General features: G+C 40.4%; 1 protein-coding gene across 1 annotated transcript in view; it reads left to right on the top strand.

Annotated features, from left to right (window-relative positions):
* The window catches only part of EML5 (EMAP like 5), a 301,798-nt gene that overhangs the window by 76,046 nt on the left and 199,450 nt on the right, over positions 1 to 26,302 (top strand). The window contains exons 5-6 of the mRNA XM_073349376.2: positions 622 to 807; positions 17,833 to 17,968. Coding sequence (XP_073205477.1) covers positions 622 to 807; positions 17,833 to 17,968 — 322 coding nt within the window. The remainder of the gene's footprint in view (positions 1 to 621; positions 808 to 17,832; positions 17,969 to 26,302) is intronic.

Genomic DNA, 26,302 nt, shown 5'->3' with positions numbered 1-26,302 from the left:
AACTGATACCAGGAAACTCTTTCACACAAAAGGTCACAAATATATGAATGTAGTATGCTTATTGGAAGTAAAACACTTTGGTTAGCTGAAAAACAATTGCTACAGGTGGCACTCTGGAGAACCAGAGTAATGAAAAGAATACAATACTTTGAGTCTCTTGGCTCTAGTATATTTCTCTCTCACTCACTCTCAGATATGCATGCACTACATCAGGGATCGGCAACCTTTGGCACGCAGCCCGCTAGGGTAATTCCACTGGCAGGCCAGGCCGGTTTGTTTACCTGCCACGTCGGCAGGTTCGGCCGATTGCAGGTCCCACTGTCCGCGGTTTGCCGCTCTATGTCAAAGGGGTCTGTGGAACGTGGCAGCCAGCACATCCCTTGGCCTGCGTCGCTTCCCTCAGCCCCCATTGGCCTGGATTGGTGAACCGCGGCCAGTGGGAGCTGTGATGGGCCAAACCTGCGGACGCGGCAGGTAAACAAACCTGCCCGGCCCACCAGGGGGCTTACCCTGGCGGGCTGCATGCCAAAGGTTGCCGATCCCTGCATTACATTGTTTGCAAAATTCACAGGACTTTGACAAAATAAACACCATTTTTATACCATATGTTTTATCTATCAGTTCTGGAGCTTGTGTGGCAATTCGTTGACACCAAAGCGTGGTGTTTTTGGCAAGACTGGTGATCTCCAAACTATACTCTGTCTAGCCTGTGCAAGAGATGAAGTGACACATTCTGGTGCACTTAATGGAGATATATATGTATGGAAAGGAATTAATCTCATACGGACAATACAAGGAGCACATGCTGTAAGTATATTTATGTTATAATTCAGATTGTTTGAACAATGCACAGCTTTGGAAGTTGATTTGTGTGTAATGAATAGCTCAAAGAAGCTTTTTGAAATATTATTGTTGAGATTATTTTTTATTTTCAACCAAAATATTTAAATCTAAATCTGAAGAGGTTTTTTTTGCCTTTACATAATTTTTCTGTATCCTTCCCATATCACTCTAGACCGTATGCTTATGTGGAGGAGACAAGTGGAGAAAAAACTCAATAATCCTGAATTTAATTTCTACATGCAGAGCTGTCTTTGTCTCTTTTTTTCCTCCAGGTGTTGTAACTAGTGTGTGTGACAATACAAGGCAAGGTTCAACATTTTAAGATTTCTCATCTGCTATTCACAAATAAAGCCATTAATTTTTCTGACATTTTTAATCTAAGAGAAATTTACTTGGTCACACTATTAGGAGTATATCAAGTTGACTTTCTAAAACAATTCCTTATGTTTGAAGGTGGATTTTAATTATGGACAGTGGTGTACCTTACAGATAATATTAAAACTCAGTGTGTTATGAACAAACTGATCCAATGAGACACAGAATGGGAAGAGAAGAAACTTTTAATTTTCTTACTGCAGTGGAGCGGCAGCTCTACAATAGTTAAGTTGAAGACCAGCTTTCGGTTTATAGCTTGACTGTCATAAGTGCGCCAAAATCTGTACAGTTACTGGGATGCTTTCAAATTTTCTCCCTTGTGTGGGTGCGGGATTTGGTCAGTGAGCCAAATTTGGAGCTATTGGTTCCTGAGATACGGCCCCATGTGGGGAAAAAGACTTTTCTTAACGTTAACATATTCTGGAGTGAATTTTTGCTCACAGATAGAGATCAAACTAGGGGGAAGAGGTCATCACGCAAGTATCTCAAATGCTTGAGAGTTACCCCAATGGAGTACATGCATCTACTAGCCCTGTGGGGAAAATCAAATTAAAACATTATTAGTTAAAGACTTCTCTTGCAGTGCGCAAGATGAATTACACTGAGTATATGCCGAGAAAGAGGTTATCTGGAAAACTACCTCTATATCATAGGATCTTGTGACTCTGATGTTATGTAATGGTTATTGGCTCTGAGTACCACCCGTGGCACTATGAATTCAAATCCAATCCAGAGCAGAAATAAAAAAGGAGGCATCTTGTTCCGGTCTCCCTCTGTCAAAGGTTTTTTTTTTTTTTTTTTTAATTGTGGGAAAACGTCATCTGAATACATCAGAAGGCACTTAAACTGTTTATTGAAAAGAAAATAAATTACACAAGCAAATGTTTGCTGGGAGGAGAGGGTGATATTGCATTAATTTAGATGGAATACAGGTGCCCAAAGATGTTAACATAACCCAGTTGCTGTCCAACGTTAAACAGTGTTAAGCAAGGTTCAGGGTTTGGTATACAGAGACCTTAGCCTGCTTAGTATTATGGCAAATACCATTAAAAACCTTTTATTAAAAGGTAGTAAAAAGGTAAAATGGTTAAAGCATTTGAAATGTTGTTAAAATGAAAGCCTTACTTTACATTTCTTGTTCCCTTTCCCTTTAGTTGGAGAGAGGTTTGAAAGGAAAAAAACCCTTGTTTAACAGTGTTCAGTGGTAATAACTTTCCTTTTCGGGTAAAGAGAAGAAGTTAGTTGAGATTGGCTAGATCTGTTATGGCTGCTTCTGTTACAGTTCAATCCTGTTTCATCTTCAGTGGTATTTGGGATGCAGCTGAGGGTGGTAGAAGTGATGATGTCATCTGGCTTCCACTCTGGTCTGGTCAGGCCATCCCTCAGGATCAGGACAAAAAAGGTCTGGTCCCAGGAGACAGTAGGGGTGGCAGTCATGATGGTGAAGCTTGCTCCAATAGCTTTTATTCTTCTTGGTTTCCCTCTGAAGGCTCTTTCTTTAAAGATCCAAAAAGGGAGTGATGGGTGAAATAGCCGATCCCCTCATTAATTTGTCCACCAATTAGGCCTAATATACAACACACCAATTTTGGTTAATTTCCAGTTCCATATCTTCTGTTTTTACCAAGTATGATTTAAATGTTTTCCTTGAGTTATATCAGTAGGCCTTTCTGTTTGGATTTACTCCGATTTTATTGTAGCTGTTCCCATCAACATTTGTTGTTATAGGTTATTGTGATATCTTATGAACATACACTCACTTTTAACAGTAGAATTTACAATTAGGGTAAATTTGTAGATCAAATTATCACAACAGTGATTGGGATGGAAGAGTAGGGGAGGGGAGTTTGGGGGCATGCACTAAGAACACACTGCTGACACTGGGATAAGGAATTGAGAATGGGCATGCTTAATGCATATCACAGCCTCTGCAGCACTGGGTTTGGGGGATGAGTGCACCCACTGACATGAATCGAGCAGTTCACATGTATCAAAGCTATTGTTTCAGGCTATATTTATCTCCATCGGGTGTTCTTTCAGCTGAGAACATCTCACTGAAGTGGATGGGTCACTTAACACCTCTCCGAATTAATAAATTTTTAAAGGAAGGTAATGTAATTAATGTAAAATCAACTTGAGTTTATTTAAAATAGATCCTGTCAAACTAACTTGATATCTTTTTTTTTTATGAGACTACAAGCTTGGTTGATAAAGGTAATAGGGTTGTCGTAATAGACTTCTGTACAGCATTTGACTTGGTACCTCATGACATATTGATTAAAAAAATTAGAACGATGTAAAATTAACATGACATATTAAATGGATTAAAAACTCCCTAAGCGATAGGACTCAAAATGTAATTGTAAGTGGGGAATCATCATGAAGCAGGTGGGTTTCTAGTGAGATACCACAGGGATCACTGTTGGCTCTGTGCTATTTAACATTTTTGTCAGTGATGTGGAAGAAGACCCTAAAATCATCACTGATAAAGTTTGCAGACAACACAAAAATTGGGGGAGTGTTAAATAATAAAGAGTGCAGGTCACTGATTTAGAGCAATCTGGATTGCTTGGTAAACTGGGCACAAGCAAACAATGTGTTTTTAATATGGCTAGAAGTAAATGAATACATCTAGGAACAAAAAATGTAGGCTATACTTACACGATGGGGATTCTATCTTGGGAAGCAGCAACTCTGAAAAAGATTTGGGAGTCACGCTGGTTAATCAACTGAACATTAGTTCCTAGTGTAATGCTGAGGCCAAAAGAGCTGATGCAATCTTGGGATGCATAAATAGGGGAATCTCAAGTAGAAGAGAAGAGGTTATTTTACCTCTTTATTTGGCACTGGTGCAACCGCTGCTGGAATACTGTGTCCAGTTCTAGTGCCCACAATTCAAGAATTATGTTGATAAATTGGAGAGTTCAGAGAAGAGCAACAAGAATGTTAAAGGATTAGAAAATGTGCATTGTGATAGACTGAAAGAGCTCGCTCTATTTAGCTTAACAAAGAGAAGGTTAAGGGGTAACTTGATTACAGTCTATATGTACATACACATACATTAGAAAACATGCATTGTAGTGATAGACTCAAAGAGCTCACTCTATTTAACTTATCACTACAACACATGTTTTCTAATGTATGTATATGGAGAACAAATATTTAATGGTGGGCTCTTCAGTTTAGCAAAGAAAGGTACACCATGATCCAATGGCTGGAAGTTGAAGTCAGGCAAATTCAGACAGGAAATAAGGCATAAATTTTGTCAGTGAGGGTAATTAACCAGTGGGAAAATTTACTAAGGGTGATGGTGGATCACTGACCATTTTAAAATCAAGATTTGGAATTTTTTTTTGGTTTAGACAATTCATATTGATTGGTTAATCCTCCTACTTACAGTCCTGGCCCAAGGATCTCTGCTCTGCCCTGCCAGGACCACAGCCTTCCCTGCACCTTACCCCTGCAGGGATCAAGTGTCACTGGCCCCGCAGCCCTGAAGGTAGTCCTCTGCGGGCCTGCTGTCATGACCCCATTCTCACACCTGTGACAGCAGGGCTGCAGAGGGCTTCCTGTGCTGGCACAGGACTGGTGACACCTGGTTCTTGCAGGCGCAAGGTGCGGGGAAGGGTGTTGTCCCGTGGGGCCTTCGTAATCCCAGCTAGTGAGGGAGCAAGACCATGGCAGCAGGGCCACAGAAAACTTTGTCCTGCGAGAGAGCCAATGACACCCAATCCCTGCAGGTGCAGGGGAGAGGCTGCACTCACGCTAACTGTTTCCCGTGGATTTTTTTCATTTTTTTCATTTTTTTGTGTGTGTCAACTGAAATAGATGTTTACTGACTTCTATTGATTTTTTTTTATAAAATAGAATCCTGCCAAGCCTAACTATATAAAAGCTAGGTATTTTGATTACCTAGCCACAGTAGCATATCAGCTACAAACCTAGGTGAAAACAAAGTGCCTAAGTGGCCACTAACTCTACCAACAAACATTTCTTATTCTGTTTTGAAAAGATAGGAAATTAATTGGCAAAAAACTAAGTTAACACAGAGTTAAGGTTGCCTGGTGACCCCTCATGACCTTCCAAAATGTCAAGTTCAGCAGAACTCAAACCTCTGACAACCAGGAAATACCGAGTTAAGGTAAATGCCTTCTGTGCAAGGTGCCCCAAACCATCTATAATGCAGATACTTGCACTCTGCCTTTCAGTGTAATGGACAGGCACTTCTTTGTACCTGCACTATGCTCAAACACTGATCCTACTCCTCTGACAGAATATCACACTTTTTACAACCCCTTCACACTTGCACCCAGGATGCCATCTTTTCCCTACCAGTCATTAAATCCAGAGACAGCTCTTATAAGCCACCTCTCTACTGACAGTACTCATGGCAAGAAGACCCCATGCCCTGCTACTGACACAACTTACACAATTCTGTATTAAATGTTGCAGACTGGAACCTCAAGGTAAACATGTACCTATTTCCTTTGATTGCACACGTGGAGAGTCTCAGACCCAGTTTTCTTCATATCACAGTCATAGCTCTGACACACTCCTCAAATTACTCCCCAGGTCTCCTCATATCACAAACACACCTATGCCAACTTGCCCCATCTACTGACTCCAACGTTCAATACAGCTGCACCTAAAACACTGAAAGCAGCTGGAATATACGCAGATGATTCCCAGTGGCTCTTGCCAGCTCCGGGGAGGCAGGGGCAGAGCTAAGGTTGCATGGGCATTTACGTTAACTTTGTATTTCCTGGTTTTGCCAAACTTGATTTTTGGAAGGGCATGAACTGTCTGTCACTAGACAACTTTAACTCTGCATTAACTAAGTTTTTTTCCATTTAATATATCAATACCTGCAGTCTGGGTAACGTGCAAGAAGAATTGAAAAGTCTCACTGATGAAAAGAAATTAAATATAGTTGGCGTTACTGAAACTTGGTGGAACGATTTGCATGACTGGAATGTTAAAATCACTGGTTAGAACATGTTCAGGAAGGATAGAATAGGAAAAAGGGGAGGGTGGAATTGGGTGGCATCTGACATTAAAGATCCATTACCTTCTTTTAGAATTACTGCTAACTCAGAAATGCAGATCTTGAATGCATGTGAAGCAAAGCGCTAACTATAAAGCCCAGCAGGGGGGTACTAGCGGTGCATGTTACAACCACCAATTCAAACCAGAGAACAGGATCAATTACTCCAACACCTACCTTTAATGTATAGAAAGTAAACTTGTGATGTTATGGGTGAGGACTTCCATTTGGGAAACATATTATGGAGGTTTAATGCAGCCAATGGTAAAACATAATTAGCTTCTAAAAATATGGGTGATGGATTTTCTAACAAAAGGTATTGCACCCTACATGAGATAATTCTATTTTGGATTTTGTATGATGGATAAAATGAATTAATCATTATACTAGAAGCTGGTGGTTGCTCAGGGAACAGTGATCATAAGCTGATTACATTTAATATGGCATTTTTACCAGAATGCTTACCTAAATGTGCCACGCTTCTTAGTGTGATAGAGCAGGCAAAAGTCTTTTGTTACTGCCCATGATGACAATTTTTCTTCTGTGAAATCGTTGGAGTCATAACCCTACAAACTGTGGTGGCTATTGAAGTTGCCAACATAGATGGCGGGGTGGCTTGCAGGTGGCCACACTGTAGAAGGCCAGTTCATTAATGGGAGTTTACAGACATTCACTACAGTCAAGTCTCTGACCTTGATGATGATGGAATTAAGGGACATGTTTGGGAGGACCTGAGTAGTGTTCTTCAAGTCATCTTTGACATGGGTTGACTGCTGAGACAAGGATGTATCCATTGATCTCTCTGGTGGCTTTCTCGCTCGATGTGTGTTTCCTGCAGCGCAAAGATGTCAATTTCATCTGATTGTAGGATCTTTGTGAGGTAGTCGCATTTTGCGCTGGATAAACCCTCAATGTTTAACTGCATTATATGCAGTGAAGGGTTGGCATCTGGTTTGACTTAGAAGGGGCTGTTTTTAGAAGGGGATTTTCTGGCTAGGAGGCCTTTTTCAAGAATTTCTGTCACCAATTTTACATTAGTTGTGCTTACTCCTGTAGCAGGTTTCAGAGTAACAGCCGTGTTAGTCTGTATTTGCAAAAAGAAAAGGAGTACTTGTGGCACGTTAGAGACTAACCAATTTTTCTGAGCATAAGCTTTCGTGAGCTACAGCTCACTTCATCGGATGCATACTGTGGAAACTGGTTATCATCCCTCCCCCCTATGCTATATGCCTGACCTTTTCTTTGTCGCAGGATGATAATGGTAACTTTGTCATCAGAGACTCTACACATGTGAAATCAAAGGAAATAAGTACACATGTACTTTGTGGTTCCAGTCTTGATGACTGTCCCAACAGACTACACAGACCCATTGTGATATAGGTCAGTCTCCAAATCCCACTATTTTGCTCCATCCTGAAGCCTCAGTGTGGAACTGTCGGAAAGCAGTATAATAGAGAAATCTGTGATGTGGATCCCTCTGACCCCTGCTAATTATCATCACTTGGTTAGCCTTATAACAGCTGTCAAAGTCAGTATTCCCAGGGGATACAGAAAGGCTTTCACTCCCTGCTGGACACTAGAGTGAAGAACTCCTTTGGCAGTATACGGCAAATGGACAACCAGATACAGCAAAAGCTTTGTTCTATTCTTTGGACTCGTCAAGAATGCAAAGATAGTGCGACACTTTGGAGGCCCTTGACCTCACAAAGTCAAGTTGAAAGGTCTAGTATCTCCTCCATGCCCTTGGTGGAGTGACGCCTGCAATCTATAAATCTCCGCAGGTGAGCCCAGATGCCATAGCGTGGCAACTAATTGCCAACTCAATTGACAAAAGCACCATAAAGTCAGTAAAGAACTCTATAATGCCCTCAATTGATGCCAAACATTTTCCCAATTTTCTGTGCCCAATTTAGTGGAGGAGGTGGACAGTGGCCTCACTCAAATAAAGACTGGAAAAGCAACAGGTCTTGATGGCGTATTCCCTGTGGTCCTAAAGCATTTGGGCCAAATAATGAGAAAATGGCTAGCTGCTCTCTCTACCAACATCCACTCCTCAGGGAGAATAGCAAAAGAATGGAAAGGAGCAAAAATTATAGCTGTTCTCAAACCAGGAAAAGAGGCAGCTAATGCAAAAAGTTATTGACCTATAGTGCTTCTTAGTGGCTGCTATAAGCTATTGGAGCAGCTTCTGCTTTGCAGAATGAAGCCATTAGTGGAGGAACTGGTCCCCCAAAGAACAAGCTGGTTTCATAATAGGCAGAAACTGTAGTAACCAAGTCATTGTGTTGACCAGCTATAGAGAAGCTGGCTACAAATGGCAACTTAAAACAGCAACAATATTCATCAATCTTAATTCCACATACGATACAGTATGGCAGAAAGGACTTCTAATGAAGCTTGCAATAGCCATGTTCTGTTGCCCTAGAATTAGGCTCATCATTGAAATGCTGAACAATCTCAGATTCACGGTGTATCTTGGTGATGCTATCAGCAGCCTGCAAAGACAGAACAACTGACTCCTGCAAGGGTCCGTTTTAGTTCTAGCACTTTTCAACTATCTATCAGCAATTATTCCACCAACATCCTCCCACAAGTTCATGTACTTGGATGACATGGCGCTGGCTTCTCAGACTTCCTCATTTGAAACCTCAGAAAAGGTTCTAGAACAGGACCTACAAACAGTAAAAACCTATTTCAGGGCATGTTGGTTAAAGCCAAATGCCTCAAAAGCAGGGGTCTCAGCTTTTCATATGAATAATACCCAGGCCAAGAAGACATTAAACATCAATTTCTGTGGGTCATCATTGATACATGGTCATAATTCAAGGTACCGGTGATAACGCTGGACCGCATGCTCAGCTTCCATCTCCACCTTGAACCATCCAAAAGGAAAACAAAGACCAGGGTCAACATCATACAGAAGATTTCAGGAACATCTTGGGGAAGCGACACCTGCACACTCTGAACATGGACACTAGCCATAGTCCATTCCATAGTGGAACAGTGTGCACCAGTTTTGGAGTAGAAGTCCACACACCATTTTAGTGGATACTGAAATTAACAAAGCTCTTTGCATAATTAGTGGCACCCTCATATCAATACCAGTTCCTTGGCTATTGGTACTGGCTAACGTTGTGCCAGCAAATCTCCGAGAGGCTGTGACAGTTAAGGAAGATCATAGCAAATATCACACTACCGGTCCCCCATGATCTGGAGCACCTCCCTCACCACCAGCTAAAATCAAGAAAACCCTTCTGGTCTTGTGCCACAGCCCTCTTTGTGGAAGATAAGGACATTTGCAGAAGATGGTCTGAAGTCTAGGTGGCTACCGACATACCAAACAAAATCTAATTGATGACCCAACTGTGGAAGTGCCAGGCTTCTCCTTCCCACAGTGCATACGGATAGCTCTAAACCATATCCACATCTAACATGAAAGATGAGCATACTAACTCCATGGATAGAAAGTGAGGAAATCGCTGAACTGCAACTGTGGCGTGGTACAAGCTGTCGGACACATCATGGATGATTGCCCAATCTATATTCATGCTGGAGGCGTCACAGCCATTCACATAGCTACCCCTTGTGCTCTCGTCTGGATAAGAGACCTTAAGATCCAACTGTGGTCACGCTGTTTCTTTCACTGTTCCACTGTTGCCATATGAAAGAAGATGATTTAACATGGCAAACAGAGGACAATCGCAACCAAAAATATATATGCCTGGTGCTTCAAAGGGGCTAATTTCCCAATGCTCAAGAAAATTGAGTGACATTGTTTGGGAGAAAAAAATTAGACTGAAAATTGGGACTATTTAAAGAAGAATATATTAGATGATCAAAAATCCATGATTCTACAATGAAGGAGGATGACAACTTTGGCTAAAAGCCCATCCTATTTCAGTGAAGTTAAGGCACCAATTGAAAATTAAAAAGCATTATATAAAATAGAAAAATGGGCAAATAGGTAGCAATTGATAAGAATTAGAAGTTATGAAGTGCAGAAAATTGATAAGGGAAGCTAAAGACATCAGGGAAAATCCAAGGCTGGCAGAGCTAAAGACAAGAAGAAGGATTTTAAAAAATGTATCGGGAACAAAAGAAATTCTAGCAATGGTTGGGCCTATTACTAGATGGAGATGGTAAAACTGTTAATAATGAAGCAGAAAAGGCAGAAGTGTTCAGTAAATATTTCTGTTCTGTATGTGTGAAGAAGCAAGATGATAAACTCATTATTTGAGGATATTAAAGTACTTTCCAGGCTATTACTAACTGAGGAGGATGTTAGACAACATCAACTAGGGATAAACATTTTAAAATCAGCAGGCCCAGATAACTTGCACCCAAGAGTCCTAAAACAGTTGTCTGAAGAGATCTCTGGACCAATCATAAGATTTATTAAAAATTAGAATATTGGGGAAATTTTAAAAGACTAGAAGAGAGTGTTGTGCCAATATTCAAAAAGAACAAGCTGAATAACCAGGATAACTACAGGCTGGTAAACCTGACCTCGATCCTGGGCAAAATACTGGAAAAAGTTGATATGTGATTCAGGTCATAAGAAATACAGCGTAGGAATACAATTAATGCCAGTCAACATGGTTTTATGGAAAATAGGTCTTTTAAACAAACTTGATTTCAATTTTTTATACAGGTAACTTGAGATATATAGATATCCAAATATATATATACACACACACTTAGACTTTTGTAAGGTGTTTGACTCAGTACCATGTGAACCTTGATTTAAAAATTAGTATTACATAATATCAGTAGATCACCTGTTAAAATGATTAAGAACAGATCTAACTAAAAGATCTCAAAAAACAGTTGTCAATGGGGAATCATTTTTGAATGGAGGTGTTTCTAGTGGGGTTATGCAAGGAGTGGTACTATGCCTGATGCTATTCAGTATTTTCATCGATGATCTGGAAGTAAACATAAAATCACTACATCATTTACAAATTATAACATCAAAAACTGGTTATGATAAATAATGGAGAAGATAGGGAAATCATACAGAGTGATCTGGATCATTGGTAAGCTTTGCCTATTCAAACAAAATGTGCTTTATTATAGCCAAATGCAAAGTTATACATCTAGAAACAAGGAATGCAGGCCATGCCTATAGAATGGGGGACTCTAGCTTGAAAAGCAGTGACTTTGAAAATGATTTAGGGGTTCTAATGCATGAGTAACTGAAAATAAGCTCTCAAGAAGCTAGAAAGAGAACTATAGCAGGCTGAGAATGGATGAGCAGGAAGGAATGTAACAGCAGGTGGGGGTTGGAGAGTTAAATTTATTTGGAGCAGGAGTGGAAAGGGTGGGTAAGAGATGGAACTGACCAGGAGTTTGAGAGGGAAGGCATCAGCAGGAGGGGCAAAGAGCTGAATGGGGAAAGAAGACAAAGAGATATACAAACACACATTGGTAGCACTTCAGGAGCTTAGTCATAGATGGTGGATCTGATACAGGAAAATTAATACTAAAGCCATTAACCAAAAAAACTTATCAAAGCACGCTACTGTGTCATTAGAAAGACTAGGCTATAGAAAGTTCTTAGTTGCAGTGTTTTATGGATAGTAATTGAGAAATGACCTATGAATTTCAAACCCTTTATACGTTCATATTAATGTGTAATAAACTATATGATATATTATTTAAAACAAAAAATATCACTCTATATTTTAAAGACTATTGCATACTATGGTTGAACTTTGCACAGTAAGTTCAGATGCTTTCTCAATAGCTGAATAATTTATTTTGGGATATGCTTTCAGAGGTGAATATTAAAGTTGTGTGGACTGATGCCAGAGGCTGAGGTTAAATAACAGGCACCTAAGCATCATGCATCCATGGTGGTACGCTGAGCTTTAATTAAGTATAGATGGAAACAATAATTTAAATGAATGTTTTAAAGCTGGTCTTGTTGGCCAACACAGTTTGTCACCCAGAGTTTTGTTCCTATTGGACTGGCTAATTATGAATTCAATCAACACTGACCTACATTTATAGTGTAAATATATAGGAAAATGCTTAATTATTTTTAGATTTCTATAGTGAAATACACTCCTTTCACATGTCATGGAACACATTTCCACAATATAATAAAACTTTGAGAGAATTTTTTTATTCTTTCAAGGCAGAAGTTAACAATGACATTCCCTAGAAAAAATACTCACTGTCCTCACCAACTTTCATCCATAAAAATGTTTTAGAAAAGAGATTGGCTTTGTACTAGCCTGAAGGTGAACCAGTTTGGGCTTTGCTGGGCAAGTAAAGGGAGTGAATTCCAGAGTCAATGGCCTTCCAATGGGAATTTGCTTCCCCGAGACTGCTGCGGGGGGGACAGTTACCTCAGGTGTTATAGCTGATGTCGACTTGTGCAGGACATAAGTGGGAGGGAGAAGCAATATCTCATACAGTCAAGACTGAATCCCCACTCTGTTACTCCAAGTGCAGGAAGTGGGGCCCCACAAGGATTTTAAAAATTAATACTTGCCACTTCAGGCTTGTATTAAACTCCCAAGGTTACAGCTTTTCTCTGACCTTGGCTTGGTAAACGCTGCCACCGCCCAAATAAAAAAAAACAAACCACCCTTTGAACACAAGGGTGCACTTGGGAATTCCTCCCTGAGGGGTACCCTCAAGCCCTTTCATCCCCACTCCGGGGAAGAGCTGAGAAAGGAAACAAAGGAAATTAGCTGTGGCTATCAGCTAATCAAACAACATGCACAAACCCCTTAGGACACCAATCCTGTTCTTAAAAAAGGTAAATTTTATTAAAAACAAAAAGGAAAACAATCCATGTGGAACTTAGGCATTTTGCTAGAGTTTAAAAGAAACAATTACAAAAATTAAGCCCCCAAAATAGCTTTCTTGAGGGTTCAGCTTAAAGGTTACAAGCAAATAAAAGACCTGGGGTTAGCACAGAGGAGATCCACAAGCCTTGAAAAATAAACAGAAATAAACTTGATTGAGTCTAGCTAAACATTCTGATCTACTTACACATTTGGAGGTTCAGATAAGTAGTTCTAGGTATAATCTGATATTTATGATCATACCTGGCTTAAAGCTGCTTACAGCATTGCTGCTCTGTCCCTCCAGCCTCTTTCCCAAATTTAAAAGTTCTAGCCTTCCCATTTACTCTTTTGGTCAGGTATCCCCTCCTTTTCTTTTACCTGTGGGCTTGTTAACCCTTTACAGGTAAAGCAAGCCGAGAACAGACACCAAGAGGGATTTTACAGATAACTGGCTGGCTGGGTGTTCATAAATGGGGGCTATCTCCCCCCATTCATTTATCACATATGTTTTTATAGATCAGTCAGTGTCTATGCTTTGAATTGTACCTGCATGTGAAAAGGGAAGCCACTGCTGTTCTTGGGGAACAGGTGTAATATGTTTAGTTTTCCAGTACAACTTAATAGGTGGGCAGTTGCATCTTGCACATGCTTTCCACATGATCTTTCAAGCATAGCCCTAATTAGAGCTAATCCAAAGTAGAAATTGCATAGGCAGGACTATTATGTTGAATAAGGTGGTGCGAGGGAGTCACAAGTAGGTTTTAGAACCATTTCCATGCTTTGGTTGTTTTTAAATGTTCATCTGGTGTTACTTTTGTTTGCTTGTAACTTAGTGTTTAAAATATATTTTAAAAAATAGAGATAAGGTAAAAATTTAAAGGCTCTTAAGTGACTTAGGAGCAATACATATTTGAAAATGGAATTAAATGGAATCTAAATTCCTAAGTGACTGAGTCACTTTTGAAAATGATTTTTGGATCAATAAAATCGAAGCTCCTGGCCAAAAAAAAAAAAAAATCAGGATTAGGTACAATATATTAGGCAGCTGTGTTGTATTTATCTTTATTTCAATATTAGTTATACCAGTCATGCCTTTTTCATAGAAGATTAGGGTTGGAAGAGACCTCAGGAGGTCATCCAGTCCAACCCCCCTGCTCAAAGCAGGACCAACACCAACTAAATCATCCCAGCCAGGGCTTTGTCAAGACGGGCCTTAAAAGCCTCTAAGGATGGAGATTCCACCACCTCCCTCGGTAACCCATTCCAGTGCTTCACCACCCTCCTAGTGAAATAGTGTTTCCTAATATCCAACCTAGACCTCCCCCACTGCAACTTGAGACCATTGCTCCTTGTTCTGTCATCTGCTACCACTAAGAACAGCTGAGCTCCATCCTTTTTGGAACCCCCTTCAGGTAGCTGAAGGCTGTTATCAAATCCCCCTTCGCTCTTCTCTTCTGCAGACTCAACAAGCCCAGTTCCCTCAGCCCAGTTCCCTCAGCCTCTCCTCGTAAGTCATGTGCTCCAGCCCCCTGATCATTTTTGTTGCCCTCCGCTGGATTCTCTCCAATCTGTCCACATCCTTTCTGTAGTGGGGGCCCAAAACTGGACACACTACTCCAGATGTGGCCTCACTAGTGCCAAATAGAGGGAATAATAACTTCCCTCAATCTGCTGGCAGTGCTCCTACTAATGCAGATCTATATTAGATATATATATTTTTAGGCAAAATGTCAAACATTGCTTGACTTTTTGCCTAATTAACTGAAGGAGTAGACTAATGGCAACTAAAGCCCTGATCCAAACTCCAGTAAAGGCAGTGGAAGTCTTTCCATTGATATTTGCAGAGGTTAGAGGGAGTCCTAAGGCAAAAGGATGTGAAACTAAACTCTTTTTAGGTATAAGAAGCAGCAGCATTATGATCATCAGTATCAGGATGAAAGTAATATTTCAGCAATTCTCTCTACCTACTGAATATCAGCAAACACATTAATTCTACTGTTTTTTGAGTTAGGTAGGTAGTAAATGGCAAAAAATCCCATTCAGTCAAATCGAAGTGATAAATAATGACTGACTCATCAGTTCTACAGAATGATCTGGATCTCATGATAAACTGGGCTCACTTGAACAACATGTATTTTAGTGCAGCCAAATTCAGGGTCAGAAACCTGAGATTATCCATACTTACAGTCCTGTTCAGCTGTGCCACTGTAGCACTTAGTGAAGATGTTACCTGCACTGGCGGGAGAGCTTCTCCCATTGGCATAGGTACTCACCTCCCTGAGAGGCAGTAGCTGTGTTGATGGGAGAAGCCTTCCCATCGACATAATGCTGTCTATACCAGGAGTTCAGTCGGTATAACTGCGTCATTCCTGAGCTCAACCAGAAGGTAAACAGTGGTGTCCCCAGGGGTCTCCTCTGGAACCAGTCCTATTCAACTTATTCATAAATGATCTGGAAAAAGGGGTAAACAGTGAAGTGGCAAAATTTGCAGATGATACAAAATTACAAAAGATAGTTAAGACCCAGGCAGATTGCGAAGAGCTACAAAAGGATCTCTCAAAACTGGGTGACTGGGCAACAAAATGGCAGATGAAATGTAATGTTGGTAAATGCAAAGTAGTGCACATTGGAAAGCATAATCCCAACTATACATATAAAATGATGGGGTCTAAATTAGCTGTTACTACTCAAGAAAGAGATCTTGGAGTCATTGTGGATAGTTCTCTGAAAACATCCACTCAATGTGCAATGGCAGTCAAAAAAGCAAACAGAATGCTGGGAATAATTAAGAAAGGGATAAATAATAGGACAGAAAATATCATGTTGCATCTATATAAATCCATGGTACGCCCACATCTTGAATACTGTGTGCAGATGTGGTTGTCCTATCTCAAAAAAAGATATATTGGAATTGGAAAAGGTTCAGAAAAGGGCCACAAAAATGATTAGGGGTATGGAACGGCTTCTGTATGAGGAGAGATTAATAAGACTGTGACTTTTCAGCTTGGAAAAGAGACGGCTAAGGGGAGATGTATTATTGAGGTCTATAAAATCATGACTGGTGTAGAAAAAGTACAGTAACTCCTCACTTAAAGTTGTCCTGGTTAACATTGTTTCATTGTTACGTTGCTGATCAATTAGGGAACATGCTCATTTAAAGTTGTGCAGTGCTCCCTTATAACATTGTTTGGCAGCCGCCTGCTTTATCCACTGCTTGCAGGAAGAGCAGCCTGTTGCAGCTAGCTGGTGGGGGCTTGGAACCAGGGTGGACTGGCAGGTCCCCCATCAGTTCCCTTATCAGCTCCCCGCTTCCCTGAGTTCCCTGTGCATCAGCCGTCCAGCAAGCTATCAATTGCCGGCAGTTCAGCTGTCCCTCCCTACACTGCCATGTGCTGCTCCTGCCCTCTGTCTTGGAGCTGCTCCTAGGAGCTTCCTGCTTGCTGTGCAGGGGAGGGGAGAAGAGGAGGGCTAATGTCAGGGTGCCCCCCTACTCCTGCCACCCCGCTTACCACTTCTCCATATAGAGCAGGGTGGGGACAGGACAGGGCTCAGGACAGAGAGAGCTTGCTGGCCGCAGCTGCTATCTCAACTTCCTGATCTTTTTAAAGGTAATGTACTTAGAATGGTGTCAGCATACTTAAAGGGGAATGCACATCTCTCTTTCTCTCCCACACACAGGGTGTGTGTCTCTGTCTGCCATGCTGTCTCCCCTCCCTCCATTCGTGCTGCCTTGTAGAGTGTGAGGCTACATTAACAACAATGTGTTAACCCTTGAGGGCTCAGCTGAATGCTAACTCAGCATTTAGCAGTAAGGCATTCCCTGGGAAATATCCCACCTTCTTCCACCCTCTAACTTCACCACCTCAACCAAGCTTCACAATCATCATTGCTGTGTACAGTATTAAATTGTTTGTTTAAAACTTATACTGTGTGTGTGTATGTATGTGTGATATATAATTTTTTTGTCTGGTGAAAAAAATTTCCCTGGAACCTAATCCCCGCATTTACATTAATTCTTATGGGGAAATTGGATTTGCTTAACATCATTTCGCTTAAAGTCACATTTTTCAGGAACATAACTACAACGTTAAGCGAGGAGTTACTGTAGATAAGAAAGTGTTGTTTAGTATTTCTCATAGCACAAGAACTAGGGGTCACCAAATGAAATTAATAGGCAGCAGGTATAAAACAAATACAAGTAAGTATTTCTTCACACAACCTGTGGAACTCCTTGCCAGAGGATGTTGTGAAAGCCAAGACCATAACAGGGTTCAAAAAAGAACTAGATAAATTCATAGAGGATAGGTCCATCAATAGCTATTAGCCAGGATGCGCAGGAAAGGTGTCCCTAGCCTCTGTTTTCCCTAGCTGGGAATGAGTGACAGGGGATGGATCACTTGATGATTACCTGTTCTGTTCATTCCCTCTGGGGCATTTCGTTCTGGCCACTGTCGGAAGACAGGATGCTGGGCTAGATGGACATTTGGTCTGACCCAGTAGGGCTATTCTTATGTTCTTATGAAGTTCTTTCTGTACCACTTTCAATTCCATTACAACACTGGGAGGAAATCCATAATACTAAAAATTGTTCTTTAATTATTACATGTATTCTGACACTCTCAATTATAAAACATGTACTTGTATAATTTATGTTGCCTTCTGTGACATAACAAAAAGGAAAATATTTCCTATCACTATGAAGAATAATTTTGCTTTGCATAATAGTAACTGTAAACTGCATATTTTTAAACTTTTTTTTCTTGTATTTAGGCAGGAATTTTCAGCATGAATGCATGTGAGGAAGGTTTTGCCACTGGTGGCAGGGATGGCTGTGTTCGTCTATGGGATTTAAATTTTAAACCAATTACTGTGATTGATCTCAGGGAAACAGACCAGGGATATAAAGGTAAAATAGTCTTATCATTTTTGTTACACCATCAAAAAGGAAGTTCTTCATAGATTGAAAAAGTAATATCTATTTAAAAAAAAGTTAATGGAAATGTTTTATAAATTTATATGTATATTAATATGAACAATTTATTTGCACTATAAAAATTAATAATTTGCACTTATATAATGGCCATTCATCTGGGGATCACTAAGCACTTCAAATATTCAATAAGACTCACAACAGTTCTCTGAAATAGTTACAGCACATAGAGCGAAAACTTTTCTTACTGCTGAGGTGCAGCCACCCTTATGTTGTAACACAGCAGCTTTTTCATGGTATGCAGTAACACTGTATAACAATGTAGGACAGGAAATGAGAACTAGTGTATTGCAGCAGAAATTGCAGAGGTCATTTTGATAGGCAGATTGCAACTAGCTGTGCTGAAATTTGGCTAACAATAATAGCACTTACGTACTCAGCACCGGTCAGGCATAACCATGAAGGTGCCATATCATATGAAATAATCTCAAGTCCTCGGTTTTATGACACATTGAAAAGGAGGCACCTCCAGCAATATATTTGTTTCTTATATTGGCCTAAGATATTGATTCAATACCAACTCATGAAAAGAGTTCAGACATGCTGAAACATACTGTCACTTTCAGCAGCACTTCTATTGCGGGCCTCTCAGCCAATTGCTGAAGCTGCTTGTTATTTTTTACAGTCGTGCAAGATCCCAGTACATTGAAGGATGATTTGAGCTAGCCAAATATATCAGTATCAATAAATAACTGCTCTCATATACAGTAAAATAAACATACCATTTTGAACTGTAATTGACCTGGCAACTCCACTAAGATTCTGAGATATCCTAACAAGATGGGTTGCGGTCCATTTAAAATGACCTGGAGTGGACAGTCAGTTTCTTGTTACTGAGACAGTTCAAGAAAAATAACTACCACAGTTAGGGTGGCCAACTTTCTAAGTAGTGAAAACTGGACACTGAGTGCCGGAACCTCCCCTGCCCCTTGGTCTACCTCTTTCCCTTGAGGCCCGTCCCTGCTCCTCTTCTCCTGCCTGCCCCACCCCGCCGCTTGCTGCTTTCTCCACCACCCTGCCTCTGCCAGCTGAGCAGGGCTGTATGGGTGGAGGGGTGATTGGGCATGACATTGGCAAGACAGCCAGGCTCCAGAGGAAAGGGGTTGACTGGGGCAGGGCAGGGGAAGGAGAGCTGTGCTCCGGGGGTGGAGGGGTGAGTTAGGGCAGGATGGGGCAGGGACAGCCATGCTCCAGGGGTGGAGGTGTGAGTGGGGCAAAGAGAGACATGATCTGGGAGTGGAAGGGTGAGCGGGGCAGGGAGAGCTATGCTCGGGGCAGGACGTGGGAGCTGCTGGTACCTCTCTCTGCCGGAGCCGTTCCTGAGTACTCCACTGTTCCTCCAAAAAAAAGAAAAGGAGTATTTGTGGCACCTTAGAGACTAACAAATTTATTTGAGCATAAGCTTTCATGAGCTACAGCTCACTTCATCGGATGCAGCTCACAACAGCTTTATGCTCAGATAAATTTGTTAGTCTCTAAGGTGCCACAAGTACTCCTTTTCTTTTTGCGGATACAGACTAACACGGCTGCTACTGTGAAACCTGTTCCTCCAGACTCCAATGGCAGCTGCTTCTCTTCCTGCCCGCCCGGTGGCAGAGACCAGTTACTGCAGGTAACCGGGCTTTTCGTGTCCAGTCAGCAGTGCTAACCAGAATCCTGGCAAACGTAATCAGAGTCTCTAAGCAAGAGCCAAATGTATTCAAATCTCTGCTTTTTCCCCTACTTCCTTTCCAGGGGAAAGGCAGGTATTTGGACAATAGCTTTTTTTTTTTTTTTTTTTTGGATAAGGCTTTCTTTTGCTTCTTCTTCCCTTGTTTCAATCTAGCATTCAACAAGATTAAGGGTTTCAGATATCTTAAATAAGACTAGCATCACCTGCAGAAATTACTGAAATTTCATTAGTGGAACTTTGTAAACGTGGTATTTAATGCAAAGATATTACAGCACAGATAAGGATACCTGCTCATATATCTTAAACTTCTAAAAAAAAAGAAAGAAAAAGGAAAAAAAGGAATTAACAAGTTCACAAAAAGTTTTATAATTTTTTCTTTCATTCGCCATTACTCTTATCCATAGGTTGAAAGGGCTACCACTGTTTGAAATGATTGCCAAGATTAACTCTTGCTGTAGACTTTGAAAGTCTAATCAGCTAATATCCTGATACCTCTATCTAAAAGAAGACCATTTTATATCTTTCTACCTGTTCTCTTTCTAACTCTAACAATTCCTTCATTAATTTGTTCACTCCTTCTCTATCTAGTGCTTTTAAAACATGTTGTTTAATTATTTCTGATACCCACTTTATGTTATGGGATATGCCTCTGTCACGGTTCCTCCCCCACTCTGAACTCTAGGGTACAGATGTGGGGACCTGCATGAAAAACCTCCTAAGCTTATCTTTACCAGCTTAGGTCAAAACTTCCCCAAGGTACAAAATATTACACCTTGGACTGGCCGCTACCACCACCAAACTAATACTGGTTACTGGGGAAGAGCTGTTTGGACGCGTCCTTCCCCCCAAAATACTTCCCAAAACCTTGCACCCCACTTCCTGGACAAGGTTTGGTAAAAAGCCTCACCAATTTGCCTAGGTGACTACAGACCCAGACCCTTGGATCTTAAGAACAATGAACAATCCTCCCAACACTTGCACCCCCCCTTTCCTGGGAAATGTTGGATAAAAAGCCTCACCAATTTGCATAGGTGACCACAGACCCAAACCCTTGGATCTGAGAACAATGAAAAAGCATTCAGTGTTTTACAAGAAGACTTTTAATAAAAAATAGAAGTAAATAGAAATAAAGAAATCCCCCCTGTAAAATCAGGATGGTAGATATCTTACAGGGTAATTAGATTCAAAAACATAGAGAACCCCTCTAGGCAAAACCTTAAGTTACAAAAAAGATACACAGACAGAAATAGTTATTCTATTCAGCACAATTCTTTTCTCAGCCATTTAAAGAAATCATAATCTAACACATACCTAGCTAGATTACTTACTAAAAGTTCTAAGACTCCATTCCTGTTCTGTCCCCGGCCAAGACGACGACAGACAGACCCAGACCCTTTGTTTCTCTCCCTCCTCCCAGCTTTTGAAAGTATCTTGTCTCCTCATTGGTCATTTTGGTCAGGTGCCAGCGAGGTTACCTTTAGCTTCTTAACCCTTTACAGGTGAGAGGAGCTTTCCCCTGGCCAGGAGGGATTTCAAAGGGGTTTACCCTTCCCTTTATATTTATGACAGCCTCCAGGAATATTTGCTTCAAAATATTGTTTAGTTTTTTTTCAGTATTACTTATTATTACATCCTATAATAATGTATTAAGTTCTCATTTAAAGCCCGATCTGGGTTCCAAGTAATGTCTTTATTATTAGATTTTCACCTTTGAGTTAGAAAGAGGTAATCTAATTTTAAGTATATTTGGTAAGAATTAATGAAAAAAGTATGGTTGTTCTCTTCTGTGTTTCCATCTCCAAGCCTTTGTTAACCCATTATTTCTAATTTGATCTTAAGATATGTTCCAGTGCTCTGAGTTAGATTTTAAGTAGATCTGTATATTATTGAATCAATTTTAACATTAAAATTTTCTACTATTATCTCTCCTTTTGAAAACGCAACTAATATTCAAAATAATATGACAATTGTCTCTGAATTTCAGTTATCACTATTTTTCTTTCTAAAAAACCTCTTATTAGAAAATATCTTCCCTCTTTTTCTCCCAGTGATTTCTCTAATTCAAGTGTTATTTTCATCTTTAACAAAATTACACATCTTTCTATTTTAGAAAAAGAAAAACGTAAGTAGTGCAGTAGTGACTTCTGTATTGAGGTCGCCAAACACTTCTTGTTGTCAATTGTCTCTTGTTAAATTTAAAAAAAAATTTGGGGGGGGGAGGGAATTGAGAAAAAACTGTTTGGCCATTTTTAAGAATTAGGTTAGTGGCAAAGCTATATTTTAAAAATGTTAGAAAAATTTCTGTTTTTGAACAACTATAGCACATCTGTGATTTGCAACAAAGGCAAAATCTTGACATTTGGCAGAGTTGCATCTTGCTGGTAGTTGTAAAAATCTGTCCAGGATTTGGAAGAATTATAATCTGCAAAAAGTCACCATTTGTACATGCTCAGTAGAATTTATCAGTTTACCCCATAATTTTCTGAATGTTCCAACTGCACTGCATTTGCTCCCAGGCTTCACTGAGCTTTCTATATTGTTCTGAGGCAGCCACACAGACCTGAACTTCTGGATGGATCGTGCTGCAGGCCTTTTTGCTCCTGCTTTCCCTCATTAAAAGTCACATTCACCTCGAGAAAAGTGCATTGGTTGGGCACTAGGAGACAGTGAATATAAGTCTCACCACTCCTATTGAGAGGTTTTAATAATTCTGTGCTCTTCAAAGCCCTTATTACTGAGGGTTTTTTATTCCCTCATCCAATTCATTTGGATGTTCAAAAGCAGAATTAAGTATTTCTGCCACTTTTCATTTCCAACATTCTTAAAATTGTTGTTTTGCTGCTGTTTAGTCTCTAAAGTGCTTTAGTGTACAGTAGCGGGGGTGTAAATTTTACTTTGCACCAGCATGTTGCACACTAACTGGCCCATGTGGACCCTACTGGTATGCACTAAAAGTTCCCTACTGTGCGATAATGTTACTGTTTGAAACAGGACTACGTTAACACACAATGAAGAACTTCTGGTGTGCTAGGATCAGCATGGGCCAGGCCAATTAGTATGGGCAACGTTGGTGTGCATTACAATTTATACCTCAGCTCGTGCAGACTAAGTTACTGTGTAGACAAGCCCTACTTCATCAAGTGTACCAAGATGATTGTGTTGTCAACTTTCACCTTTTTTATCTGGCTAAAACTCTTGTCTTCCACAAGCATCTGACTCTTCTCAAAGGCTAATTTAAAGATATCCTACTTCACAAAATGACTCTTCAGTTATATTACACAGCACCATTTAAAAAAAACCCCAAGTATTTAATTTCCACCTCAAATATAATTTATTGTCTCTTACCTATAAAAATGAGTTATTGGTAGAATTTCTCTGTAAGCATGATGTTTTTATCTTTGTTTCCATCTGAATATTCAACTCTAATATTGAATAATGGGGAGATTTTTTCCAATTGACATCAGATAATCTCGTATTTGTTAGCTTATTGTATACAACAAAGAAGTTTTATTTTTAAATTCAAAGGGTGGTTTACCAACAACACAACTAACCACCAAAACACTTTTAAGAGCTTTCCAGGGGTGGGTGTTAGACAGATTTCCCCTAGTTTGTTCTTCGCTGTTTTTCCCTGTCATTTCCAAAATAGTAGCCGTAATAACAACAGAAGCTATTGAGCCCAATTATATTCTCTGTGTTGGGAAAATATGTGGGAGGAGCCCTTGGGTGAGGTTGGAAAACTCCACAATATTCCATTTGTGGAATTTCCTCTAGATATTTTTATTAAGTTGGAGGGTGGGGGCCTCTCTCCCACTTATCTTCCTCTCTCAACTTGCCTCCTGGAAGAAGCAGGCCATCTAGACCTGAGTCCTGAGCATCCCCTAAAGAGAACTCCATGCAGAGGGTACATAGTTTATTTTTTGTGTGCTTGCATATGTCCATTTCACTTTAGGTGTGTGCATGCCAGTGCACCGCAGTTAGAGAACTTTTTTTCTCAGAGCACTAGCTGTTGGGATAGTGCCTGCACCCTCTGCACACTCATGCTGCTAACTAAGGGTATAAAGGGGAAAATCCCTTTCAGTTCCTTTTTACTCTTCGTAGATGGTAATGGGAGAATGTGTGTGCTTGTCACACTTTTCCCCTTCTCTTAGAGAAATTGTTTCTAGTTTCTATTGTACATAGTTTGTTAGTTGATTATAGAGATAGCTTATGGTACTTGTTTTAGAAATTTGTCTAGTTTTTTTTATTTATATATATATATATAAAATATTCTTCAGGCTTAAAGCTCAGTACAGGAGTGTGTCTAAATCCCCAGGATTTAAACTCTATTCTGACTGTAACATACCTATACCAGTTATCAACCCTCATTCCAGATGTTTAAAGTATTTAGGAGAGGGTCATGTAAGGCAGAAGTGCCCTCTCTGTAAAGGGTTTAAGACCAGGGCCAAGAAGTTGAGGTAAGTTCATTTTCACCATATCCTGATAGAGGCAGCTTTGCACCCTCACTCGGAACCCAGCCTCTTGGTACGTGGCGGTTCACATTCTACTCTATCTCAAAGTGCACTGTTGGACTTGGAGGGATCCCTCATCAAAGGGAACCAGACAGAAGGCATTCTCCTTCTTTGGTACTGTGTAAATACCAGAAGATGGATACTTTGAATGCCCCTAGCCAGAAGAAGCCCAATTCCTTTTTGAGAGCCAGGTCACTGACAGAGACTTGCAGAAAAAAGTCTGGTACTGAGTTTAGAAATAAGCCAGCCCTAGCTAAACATTCCCCAGTGTCGCATTTGTTGTTTACCGATGTCAAGTTGTTGCTTCTGGCACCGTTTTCAGTACCATTGAGACTGACTCTATTGCCAGGACCTTTAACAGCTTTGATTTCATCTGAGGTACACACTATGCTCTTGGTACAACAACACCTGAGACCTATGTTGCAGTCAGGGACCTTCTTTCCCTCTCAGTTTTAGATTCATTGCTGCTGTGGGAGGAGTTTCATTAGTATCCCATTACAGAAGGACTAGAGCCTCTCCTGGTTCCTCTTCATACAAATCAAAATCTCGGTACCATCATTCTTATAGGAGCAGGTCCAGGGACAGGATGTCTTGCATCTGGTCCCTAGTACCATATCAGGTCCAACAGTGGTATTTTTGGAAATTCTTGGGTTCCTCTGGACTCTAGGTCCTCATTGCCTAGACCATGTGTCACCGTGCTTCAGTGGGTCACAACTGAGAATACCAAATTCAGGACATGCTGCTGAGAAATAGGACAGATACACCCCAAAACTGGTGATTATTCTTCCATAAGACAAACCAATCCAGCAACAAAATTAAACTTCTCTCTTACCACACTGGCTAACAAGAAGTCAGAAATGCAACCTCCTTAGGTATTCCAGTCCTGGATTCAACACCCAGACACTCGACTTAATGATTAGTGGTTATTTAAAACCAATTTAATCAATCAAAGGGTTCTTCTGATCCCATAGGACCAGCCACATACCCAGGTCAATATATAACTCAGATCTTACCCATTAATCATGCTGTTGCCAATCCTTTAGTATCTGGGGGAGGTTTAGATTGGATATTAGGAAAAACTTTTTCACTAAGAGGGTGGTGAAACACTGGAATGCGTTACCTAGGGAGGTGGTAGAATCTCCTTCCTTAGAGGTTTTTAAGGTCAGGCTTGACAAAGCCCTGGCTGGGATGATTTAACTGGGAATTGGTCCTGCTTTGAGCAGGGGGTTGGACTAGATGACCTTCTGGGGTCCCTTCCAACCCTGATATTCTATGATTCTATGATTCTATGATTCTAATATCTAAAAGTTTATTTATAAAAAGAAAGAAAGAGGTGAGAGTTAAAATTGGTTAAAGGAATCAAATACATACAATAATTACAAGGTCCTTGGGTCAGGCTTGAAGCAGTGATGAAATAAACTAATTGGCTTAAGTCAAGTCTCTGGTTGCTCCCAAATGATTGGAAGGTCCTCAGTCCCATGTAGTCTCTGCCAGCTCTGTCAGAAATATGAGTGTGCCCTTTGATTAGAAGTTGGGCTACGTGACTCATTCAGTTTGTGGAAAAATACAGGTAACAAGGTGGCTTTTAATGTCACATGATCTGATCACATGATCTAGTCACATGCTGTTGCATGCTTCGCTGAGTCATAGCAGAGGCCATTATCCATACTCTGGAACATTCACAAGAAAGTCCCTCAGGTGTGGATAAGCCTCTTCTGTGGTCCATTGTGAGTTAAGTGTTCTTTGGTGGGCCATTCAATTTGAATAGTCCCTTCACAACATGCTGGCCAGACTGGATGAAAATTACCCTGTGGCTGATACCACTGGAGCAAACATATTTGAAATAGAGGTACATAATCAATATTCATAACTTCAGATACAAAAAGGATACATGCATAAAAATAGGATAATCATATTCAGCAAACCATAACTTTTCTATTGACACCTTACTTGACACACTTTGTACAAGATTTGTTGCAATTATAGAACAGTGGTAGCAACAATGATCTACATGGTTATATTTTAATCATATAACATCACACCATGTACCAATAAATCTCCATCAAGGCA

The sequence above is a fragment of the Lepidochelys kempii genome, chromosome 6 (genome assembly GCF_965140285.1).
Source record: "Lepidochelys kempii isolate rLepKem1 chromosome 6, rLepKem1.hap1, whole genome shotgun sequence".
NCBI lineage: Eukaryota > Metazoa > Chordata > Testudines > Cheloniidae > Lepidochelys > Lepidochelys kempii.
The sequence above is the reverse complement of the archived record's forward strand: the minus strand, read 5'-3'. Positions and strand labels throughout refer to the sequence as shown.